The sequence below is a fragment of the Physeter macrocephalus genome, chromosome 10 (assembly GCF_002837175.3).
Source record: "Physeter macrocephalus isolate SW-GA chromosome 10, ASM283717v5, whole genome shotgun sequence".
NCBI classification, from domain to species: Eukaryota; Metazoa; Chordata; class Mammalia; order Artiodactyla; family Physeteridae; genus Physeter; species Physeter macrocephalus.
In genome coordinates, this window is record NC_041223.1 from 14,547,306 (window position 1) to 14,558,669 (window position 11,364).

The window sequence follows — 11,364 nt, forward strand, 5'->3', positions numbered from 1 at the left end:
AATGGACCTCCAACAGGACACTTGTTTACAGTCTGAGAGCTAAAACAAGCAGGCAAAGCTCGCCTTATCTGACCTCAGCTAGGAACGTGCATGTTGGATGACTCAAATTTTTCACTACTTTGTGCACGGCCGTGCTACTGTGAATGACTGAGAAAGTGCGATGAGTACTGATCGGAAGGTTACAAAAATGTCAGCGAGCACGCAAATTCATAAAAGTGCAGTCTGTGAATAATGGGAATCACTGAACTTGAAATGCCCAGCGGAGTCCTTTGCATTTTCATTCCTGAGAAAGGAGTATTCGCAAACTCCCCACATTCTTCCAATCCCATCTAAACATCTCTTCCTGACTGGCCTTTCTCCCTGCAAGAGACCACAGGGAATCAGGGTAACTGGTGCTTCCTGCCTACCGTGCTCCTAGGGAGTTGGTGTGCCATGCACTTTGCCAAGGGCTGAGAGAAATACAGTGATGTAAGATAGGCTTTCTGCTTGGACCAGTGCTCAGGGATTCCTCCTATTAGAAATCCAAGAGGCTTCTGGAGGCCTCTCAAGTCTTGTCAGATAACTAAAGAAAATACCTTCCCATTGTAACTAAATTGTATCCTATACTCAAATTAGAATGCACATTCTCTCTCTCTCTGAAGTGCCTGAAATAATCCAGCAGAAATATGTCTGCCCCCCTCCCCCTCAAAAAAAAGCAGAAGTCAAAGTTAGCATAAAGCACCCTTAAAATCAATTATGTTTCTGGCAATGTTGTACAGTGAAAGTTTTACCGACAACAACAACAAAAAAACAAAACTAGGGACTTCGTGGGTGGTCCAGAAGACTTGGCCTTCCAATGCAGGGGCTACAGGTTCAATCCCTGGTCGGGGAGCTAAGATCCAACATGCCTCATGGCCAAAAAAACCAAAACATATAACAGAAGCAATACTGTAACAAATTCAATAAAGATTTTTAAAATGGCCCACATCAAAAAAAATTTTTTTAAAAAACACTTAAAATATCTTCATGAAGTAAGTAAAATGAATCATAGATGTACCTACAACTGTTCAAAGAGGAATGTTTTTGTTGAAGAAGTGGGAAATTACAGTCAGTTTTAAATGCATGGTATAAGTTCACGTGGATCTAGATTCCTGAAAAGTAGGCCACCGGGAGACCACAGCAAAGGCTGCACTTTTTGTCACCTCCATACCAAATCGACATGCAGAAGCCTGTGGCCCTAGGATTTCACCCACTCATGCAGTAAGACTCCTGGCTGCTCTGTGCTGACACTGATATGTTAACTGCTAGGAATACAAACACACATTTTATTGATATTTCATCTATGCCTTTGATGAGCTACACACTTTGGAACAACGTAGCCAAATGAATGAACGAATGAATGAGCTAGGAAAGCAATTTTACTAAGTGAAAGTTTCTTCCTGAATTTTTGTTAAGCGTCTACCCTTAAAGACAAGAAAAAATCGTTTTTGAAACTTTTACTGTAGTTAATGCCACTTTTAATGTAGTGAATGGGTTATTAAGGCATATTCTTACACCACTGGACCTCCCAGGCTAGGGAGGAACTCTGATGAGCCCTGTTCCAAATTTTATTAAAATAACAGACAACAGAGGTCAATAAAGAAATAAACCAGAAAAGATGGGAGGAAAACTGTGGGACTACACAGATGGAGTGACTAAAACAGAAAAGAATAAAGAAAGCTGGATAGCCGAAAAGAAGCCAAGAAGAGTTTAAAGGGAAGAACAGTCGAAAATAAAGCAAAGAAACAAGAAAACAGGAGAACGGACTATCAAAACAAAGATCAGCAGAGGAAAGAGAAAGGATGCCAATGCAAAAATTACTATTTCTAACACTATTTAGTTGCAGGAAACTAAAAGAGAATTCTCTTTTACTTTCAGGGTCTTAAAAGAAATTCCAAGTCTTAATGTGAGAGAAGTGAATCGTGAATCGAGTTGCCAAGAAAACTGCCTAGGAAGCAGTGCCTGGCATGCACACGTGAAGGCTGCTGGGTCCCTGCACTCGCCCCTGTTTGGGAACAGGGGGAATGACGGCAAGGGATGCAGGCTGGAAATGGGACCACAACCACGGAGGGGGAGCCTTCGGGCCAGACAGCTCTGTAGCTTCCAAGCCGAAGGTGAGAATCTGAACATGAAACCTCAGAGGTCACTAGCCCGTCTTGAAGGTGACAACTTTGGGGGAAACCCTCAAAAAGAAGGACCCTAGCTGAGTTTATCGAGGGCTCACGGGGAAATATCCAGTCCTGAACGTTTCTTAATTAACTTTATTCACTTTCATTGATCTACTATAATTTTCCCAAGCCTAATTCACCGGAGCTTCAGAAAGTAGAAAATGACAAGACAAAGTCGCCTACTGTCTCATGAAAGATGACACACTTGATTAAAGGAGAAGATGTTACGGGAACAAACTAAGAACTCAATGTGTCCCTCTAAAAAGTTCAGGGGAGAAACAAAGAAGAAAATCCAGGTGTGTTTGGATTTTTCTTTTTTAATTTCTGTATAGCAATGGGAGGTACTTAATAGATTGATGGTATCCATGTTATTGATAGTATTATTATTGAAAATTTTGACTATATATGTAAATTATAACTCCACAAAAATGAGCAAAGTACATTAAAAATTTTTCATTTCTGTTGGATAGATATCTCCAGGCTACATAACAGGCATCCAGAAATACTACCCCAACTGACTTCGACACCTCCTTGCTACTAGCATCATAACTGTCATCACCTCACCCTCCTCCTCTTCCTTCTCTCTGCCGCCACCACCACCATCATCGTGGATTCCACCGTCACACCACCATAATACTTCCAAGAGTCAGCCCGACTCCTTCTTATACAATTATCACTTTGTTAAAGCATATAACATTTTGTCATCTGGGACCAAAACAGTTGCCTTTCTAGCCTTCATATTTTTAATAGGGTTTAAACATGTACATATAATCAAAATGTTGTTGATTAATGCAAAATGTTCCCCCATAATTCCTAGTAATATTCTCTAAGGTGCAGAACTCAGCATTCATGGTTTCTTCTCTCATGAGCTCAAGAATATCATAAAGGTGCTTCCCTTCACCTCCAGCCCACTTAAGTCCTCAGATTTCAGAGGACGCTGTGAGGGTATGTTTTAGGGATGGAGTAGGGGACAGCTCAGACACATTGTTTTTTAAAATGATGTTATCTGTCAATTCATCAGCAGAGTTTAAAATATAAAATAAAACTGCTGGATGATTTTGATGGACTGCCTCCTTTCACGAAATCCTTTACACTTTCACTTTGGCTGGTTTGTGTTCAAGCAGCTGTATTTTGGGGATTTATATAGCATCTTTTTCTGGAGTATGAATTTGGGTTCTAAACAGTTGTGGCCACCCTGTTTTCCTTTCTGCGATAAGCAAACTGAGACTTGGAATTAAACCAAATGAGTAATTTGCCTCTATCAAGTCAATGTGTCCTAGAGAAGAAGGGAACACACTTAGCCCTCTCTACTGGGTTCTTCTAAAGTTACATTAAAAATAATACTGAAGTCGCTGGGAGGAGTTAGATTTATTATTTTTGTGCTGAATATGCATTTTAGAAAAAATAGAATTAAAATTCATATATTTCCTTACATAAAACTATTATAATCGGGGTTTTGACTTTTTTAAAAAATGTATCTATAAGATAGATGTTCTTTATGATAACCCAGACTGCAAACAAATGTTGCAGATGATAATAAAGATTTTATTTAAATTTGGCTTCCACAGAAAATGAGTTCATATTATCATCAATCTATATTTGTAGTGAAACTCCTGACCACTTAAATCAGTTCTTCCCTGCAGTTTTTTTTTAGCACCAGAACAAATATTAATATGTGAATAAAATAATAAAATAGCGATTGCTTGTATAGCTTATGTACTGCTCTCACATATACTAGCTCACTTGACAAAAGTACTAATGTCTTATCATGATCGGAAAGTTTGACATCTTTTATAGTTTTTCCTGATATCTATTGTTCTTGTCATTGTCAGTTTCTTACCCCTGTCTTTTACATCCTTAAAATAATAAGAAACCAAAATGCTGAAACTGAATCTTCCCAAATTATGAATGTCACATCTTAAATATATTCACAAAAGTAATCCAGAGATCCAAATTAACGGAGTGTGAGAAAGAAGGTTAGAATAAGTGGCAATTACCTATCAGGGGCTTTCTACAAAACCGGTACAAGCCACATAGAGTAGGTGAAAATGAAATGGGGTTTGAAGATGTGATTCCGTTTCAAACTAAAATATACTCATTCCCGAGACAATATGTGGCTCCTTGAACTATTCTTAGACCAACACAAAGAGTCAGGTAAACCGTAACAACGTGTAAATGACTGGAAAAAGTAAGAACAGGAAAAAAGGGTGCTGAGATATCACCTAACTACAAAGAAAGAATTACTGAAAACTTGAAAATTAACCATTCAAATCTCTCCCTAGAAGTGAGCCTTGCTCAAAGTTGAGAAATAGTTCTCAGTGTTCACCAATGCACAAACTAGGCACTAAATATATGCATACAGACAGTAGACAAATCACTAGGGCTTTGGCTTTGATGCAAAAGGTTTGTGTATTGATCACGTTTTTTGGAGAAGTGGGCAATATTTAGCCTTTAAGAATATTGAGTAATAAAACTGAAATCAGCACAAAACTGAAATCAGCACAAAAAAAAATTTGAATTTTTTAAAACATAGTGGATATAATTAATTTTCATCTTCAGTTTTATCCAAACTCCCTAAGATATTTGACTTGCCTATTTACAAATTTATTCCCTTTTAATAACAATTTGTTGGTACATGTGACAATCTTTCTCCCATTACTATATGCCCAGGGCAGTTTTATCTGCTACATTTCTTCATACATAAAAAAGGCTACATATTGTGGCCAAAAGAAGAAAATACCCATAGCATCTGAATGCTAAATGATGTGAACTTCGCATAAATTCTCTGAACATCCCTGTGGGACATTCAGGTGGACAATCCACACAGTAGCATTTTATAAATGGAAAAGTTAAGAACCAGAAGTAATAAAGCTTAATGTAACTGACCCAAAGTCACCAGCTAATTTGTAAGAGAAAAATAAAATAAAGACAATCAAAACTGCTTTTTGGTTTGTGTCTATAAAACAACCAGCCACTTAACTAAACTTTCTTTTTTCTACTGACCATAATATTTTAGGTCAGTAGCTTTCAAACTTCTTTACCTCAAACCACGTAAGAAATACATTTTTAATCACAGCCAGCACAAACAAGCATGTATAATTAAAACAAATTTTCAGGAAACAAAACCTTCGCTTATTAGATATTACCCACTCGGCTATTTTCTATTATATTCTTTTCAATTTTATTCCTTTAAAAAAATGTTCTAGACTCACTAAACTAATTTTGTGATCCTCTGGGTCCTGACAAGCAGTTTGAAAACATTGCTTTTGGCCCCCAAAACTTTTGATAACTACTGAAGAAAATTAGAGGTTCCTAAAAGCATCTAATCAGTTCTTTTTACCCAGAGTCAAACAGCAAAACTGAGAGGGGAAAAATATTAAGTAACATCTGTCTATTTGAAATAACTCTATTTCAGAGAGCCTTCTTTTCCTCCCTGGGTAATAAAGGCAGAATTCAAACAAAAAAGAAAGGATGTTATGGTAAGTAAACGACAAAGGAAAAAAAATTATTCTAAAACTGAATTTCCACACAGAATCCCATGTGTATGAGTTTTTTACCTTATTTTTTTTAAGTTCCATATATTTTTTTATTATTCTAAAAGTATCTGAATATCATCTAATGCAAAAAGTTTAAGATGGGGCATATTACAGCGATATTATTTGCCACTGGGATGATGAACAATTTTGAATAAAATGTGATTCCCCTCTTTATTTGACCATGCTCACTTTGTAATTATTAGCAAGGCAGTAAATAATCCACTGAGAAGCAGCCTCATTAGTGCCCATTGAAACTCAGTGGCATTAATTTGCAATAAAAGAACTGAAAATTAAATGGAAAAGAAAATAGTTTCTGGAGTCTACCATAAGGTTATGGAATTCACATCATACCAGTGCCTTCCTTCACAACAAGGAGTTTAAAAGGTGTGAGTTAGACTTAATCGTTATACTTTGTTCTAACACTTTTTTAAAAAAAAAAAAAAGTGGGCAGAATAGATTCTTTTTTGTTTTCCATTTTAACCCTGAATTAAAACAAGTTAAATTAACGTGATAGATGCCAACTTTTTCAAGTTTTGTTCATTGTTTGTCTTCTGAGGAATAAGTCAGGCTGGACCTGCTTGGCTGTGGGATGTTCTAAAGTCCTTTGAGGGGCTGACGGATGTCGAGTATGTTCAGATACCCCAAGAGTCTGCCTTCACAATCCTCTGGGGCCGCCCTGCACCTTTCTCCTATTTCTTCTGCTACAAATATCTCTGGATATAGAACACTGAATGGAAAATCGGTCCACAGCTTGCTATACAGAAGGATCTGGGTGAAAGTGGAAGGCGAGTCCAGGCACCAGTGGACAGTCAGGCAGTGCCTAACTCAGCACCCAGCCACGTGGGTGCCCTGAGGCCTCCCAGCAGCACCTAGGGCACAGGTATTCACCCGGACCACCTGCCTAAGCGTTCCTCAAGTCCATCACGAAGAGAAGGGAGACGCTGTCAAAAGAAAAATGGGAGGAAGAGGGGAGAAGGAAAGTATAATCCCCACTAGGAAAAATAAATAAGGACACGAAACATTTGCCTCTTCAGTCACAAAAGTGTCCCAAACTACCAACTGCTTCTTCGCCCTTGAAGGAAAAGCACAGAACCGGGCTGAACCCCTGCTCCCCAGTCCTGGGGCACTCTCCTCCCCGGTAGGCCAGAAATGAAACCTAGCTGTCAGGAAAGTATTTCAAAACACTCGTGCTTCGATGTGGCATGTGTTAAACCCACAGGACACTTATAAATCTCTGGCTGTCAGAAGTCTTCTGTCTGCTGCGACACGGACTCAGCCTGGTGACTCAGAAATCAGAAACTCCTTAAGACCCACTGAACTCTATTGCTCCTCTGAGCGCGCAATTCGGTCCTACAGCCCTCCAAGGTGGGACGGGGAGGGCGAGGAAAGCGCTGCTAGGAATCCCTTCCCAAGGGGATCACCTTCACCATCATTATCATCACCATCATCATAGCGTGCCTATTTCCACCCCGAAATTCTAGGGGAAAGGACATTTTGCAAGCACATTAAAACAAAATTGTAAAATAATACTAATAATATAAATAAATACAATTCTGAGCTCCCCTAGCCCCAGACACCTTCAGCCTTAAATACCAAGGCGGGACATTTTCTAGGGACTCAGAGCACCTTGTGTTTATTTGCTCTGGGGTGTTCCCCGCACACACACACACTCATAACCTCTGCTTTGCACAGTTTTCCAATATTTGTTTAGTTAGGAAGCACACGGGGTTTCGGATCTGCATCTCTCGCAGACACTGGGGGCGGGGGGGGGGGCGTGGAGAACAGACTGTTGCTGTTTTTTTTTTTTTTTTTTTAAGCCGCCAGGCCAGAGAACTCGAACGCGAGATCCCCGCGTGACCCTGGGCCGGGCCGCGCGCTAGCCCTCGGGTCGCGCGTCCCCGGCTCCGGCGGCGGCCGGGTTGCTGGGCGCCCGGCCCCGCGGCCTGCGGGCCCCGCGAGCTCCCGGCGGCGCGGCCCCTCGCCCCCCGCTCCCTCCCGCCGCCGGGCGCGCGGCGGCCACCCCGACGTGGCGCGGCGGGCGGCGCGGGTACCTGTAGAAGGCGGGAGGGCCGGCCTCGCGCACCGCATAGCCGCTCGGCTCGTTCTCCAGGTAATAGGGCACCTGTTGGCCGTGGGGATGCAGGAAGGGCGAGAGCTGCGGCGGCGGGTGCAAGAGCACCAGCGGGCTCGGAGACACGCTGTTGAGCGGCGGGAACCCCCCCAGGCCGTTGGCGCCGAACGCAGCCGCCTCGGACCCGGGGCCGTAGGCGAGGCCCGGCTGGCCGTAGACGGGCGCGGAGGCGGCGGCCGCGGCGTTGAAGTCGTACGCGGCGCCCTCGGGGTAGCTGTACACGGCGGGCTTGCTGCTGTCCACGTACACCTCGCTCAGGGGCCGCTCCAGGGGGATCTTGAGCTGCGGGCGGTTCAGGGGCTCCAGCTCGTTGGCTTGGATCTGGTGCAGCAGGGCCATGCCAGACGCTTTGGTGTGCAGGGTCATGGTCATGGTCGGTGGCCGCGGGCAAGGCGCAAACCGTCTCCCCCCGCGGCAGAGGGCTCAGCAGCCGACCGGCCACCTGGAAGAAGAGCACAGCCCGCGGTTAGAGGCGGCGCAGCGCATGTCCCGCCGCGACGCGAGCCCCGGCCCTGCCCCGGGAGCCGGCCCGTCCGATGGAGCGGGCCGGCCGGACGCGAGCAAGTGCAGCCCGGCGCGAGCGCGCTCCGCCAACTCCCGGGCTCGGGTCTCCAACTTTAAGTACCGGTCTCCCGAGCTCGTATGCATTACAGAGGTGCTGGAAGCCGGCCAGGGGCTGTTGCCTTGCCCTGACGTTGGCTTAAACATCACTCCAGGCGCAGCTCGTTTTGGAGCGATCCCAAAGAGCAGCTTCCCTGAACTTTACTTTACTTGTCGCTGCTGGATAGAGGCTGAATTTCACTGCAGGAGGGCGGGGGAGCCGAGGGATCTCCTAAAGGTGGCCCAGAGGAGACGGGGCGTAAAACAAACTCGGAAGACTAACCCAGGGGCCGGCTTTCTCTAACGTGCTACCTTATGTGCCCCGTGCCAGGCTCCAATCTATCTCTGTTTGTCTCTCTTACTGTGTGATTCACGCTCCTCGTTGGCTGGAAATATGTAGTGTGTACATAGAATGACCCTGGGGAGGACCACTCTGTAACCGAGATACGGCAGATAGAGCGGGGTATGCGGTTGCATAGGCAGACAGCTATATTTAGCAGCTGCCGGCGCTGTTGGGAGGCATCTGGGGGGAAGGGGGTGGAGATTCAAGGTGTACATATAGGAAGAGCCGCGCTTTGCAGCAGGAGAGTGCTACTCGACCTCAGTTTTCTTCAAAATTCTCCCAGAGTGGTCCCCTCCAGCCACGACCTTCTGAGATTCTCCCAGCCCGACTCGTCTGTTGGTGCTGGACCACAGTACTGTACTTGCTCCCAACAGGAATTCTAATGTGAATGACGATTTACAAAAACCTTCCGTTTTTGTAAACAGACATGGGTCTTCATGCCTTCCACTGATTATGCAACCAAAACTTCAGAAAACTGAATATGAAACGTGACCTTACCATAAAAAAAAAATAACCCCAGGTCATTAATCAAATCTTTGGCAATTAGGTTACACGGTTGGTCTAACCAACAAATTTTAAAAGGCAGTGATACATTTCTGTTCTTTCATCCTGTGATTGGACCTCCTTGGTTCACTTGGACTAGGATATGCAGAATCAAATATCCAGATTGAAAGAGAAATAGAAAAAAGTTTTGTACTGAATTGAAAACTAGACATGCTCAAGTACATTATATATGTATAAAACATAATATATATAATACTATATACTATATAGTATATAATGTGTATATATAAGTATATATTAAAAAGATATGGTAAATATGTTGTGCACCTATAATCTTGGACAGTTTATACTTTTTAATAAACTTCCTTTGCCCCAGCCTAATGAACTCTGGTATGACCATCAGATACTTTGCTTTAACTGCTATACCAAACACCTGACAGAATACCTGACAAAATGTTTGTGTCATATATAAATGACAAGGATGCTGTTACTGATAGTAATATTTTGGGATATCTTTATACTAATAAGCACACATTTTACCTAATTCTTACAAGAGCAGACAGACCATTTGGGGGTAATATGCAGGTGCAGCTGATTTACTGTGAAGCCAAAATTGAGCTCAGCAACAGTAACTATAGATTGTAAGCAAAGAAAGGGTTAAAAACACATTAGGTGAATCATAGATATTTCTCTTTATGGCCAGCAACCATTACTTTCCAAAGCAATTTTTTTACAGATGACTTCGTTTCGGTAAATCACACTTTCAATTTTCAAATGTCTTTTTTAAAACCCATGCAAAAGCACTTCAGAGGGCCCTTAAAACTCTGAACCTGCCGAATTGTATGTAAATTACACAAAGAACCTTGCAAGTCCTGAAAGCAGAAGGAGATGCGCACATAAACCCATGGAAAGCAGCAATCCTCATCTCCCTGCTAGGATACAGACACTGGCCAGAAAGGTAAGTTGCTTTCTCAAAATGCTAAAGCTACAAAGAGAAATCAAAACAATCCTACCCTGCTGGATCAAGAGCGTCTTTCCAGAAATGTTCCATGGGCTTGTAGAAGTCAAGGGCTGAGACAGTGAGAATGAAGGAAAGAATGTGCTCACATGTGCTTGTGGCTCCGTGTGTGAGCAAGGCAGAGCGTGTGGGGATGTGTTTGTATGTGGAATGGCAGGGAATCGGGAAGCAGCCAGTAGGCAGGGCACTTGGCAGCCCCTCCCGGCAGGCACAGCAACTGGGCTGCTGCACAGAGATGGATGAATGGCCGTGGGAAGTGAGGAGAAGCTTGCTGTCTGCTCATGGGGAGAAAGGTGGCACACTCAAGTCAGCATTATTGGGGAGAAGCAAAACTCCAGCCCTTTTTGCTCCTTATACTTCGAGCCTAGGAAGTGCCCCATGTTTTCTGCTGCCATCCTACGCAAGAGGGAAAACAGGCTTGCTGTAAATCATAGGCTTACGCTAAAATAGGATGCCACTCGAAAAGTGCGTAGATATCAAGTTTACAAAATGCGACACGGGCGGTTTTTCCTGAAGAATATAATTTAACAATAAAAGCCTTCTGGGATACACTTGGATCTGATGCCTTGCTGGCCCCAGCCCCCAGTCTCTGAACAGACACACTGTTGCCTTGCCTCTGATTGCACCAGGAAACCAGACTTTGGAATAAATGTTTTGGCATTCTAGGGATGTGTTTCCAACTGAAACATAATATTCCTCCACCTCAGTTAACCAAACCCACAAACCTTTCCATGAATAGCTCAGTTGACTGCTTTCTGTAAACATGAAAAGATATATTATTAAAAGCCCAGAGTAGGAAGATAAGACAAAGGTGGGTACCTTCGTTGAACTGATTTTAGGCTTTCTGGTTATAGAGGCATTGATCATGGGGAAAGGGTCTCTCATTTCTCCATGGTGCCCACATGGATCCACCAGGTTCTCAACTTTTCTCTTGACCATGGTGCTAACACAATAAGAAGGTGCTCTGAGTGGCCCTCACCCAGTGTCTCAGGACATGTGACACCTAGTGGAGCCTTTGTTGCCAGACATTAGTCACTGCCTTGGGT

At 43.3% G+C, this 11,364-nt stretch overlaps 1 protein-coding gene across 6 annotated transcripts in view; it reads right to left on the reverse strand.

The window, feature by feature from the left end:
* Nucleotides 1-11,052, reverse strand: part of ESR1 (estrogen receptor 1) — a 268,086-nt gene extending 257,034 nt beyond the window's left edge. For 4 of the 6 annotated variants that reach the window (XM_028494825.1, XM_028494823.1, XM_028494822.1 and 1 more), the window contains exon 1: nt 7,774-11,052. In XM_028494825.1, the coding sequence (XP_028350626.1) occupies nt 7,774-8,225 (452 nt within the window). In that variant the 5' untranslated portion in view covers nt 8,226-11,052. The remainder of the gene's footprint in view (nt 1-7,773) is intronic. The other 2 variants (XM_028494821.2, XM_028494820.2) reach the window with 2 other exon arrangements.
* Nucleotides 11,053-11,364: the final 312 nt, after the last annotated feature.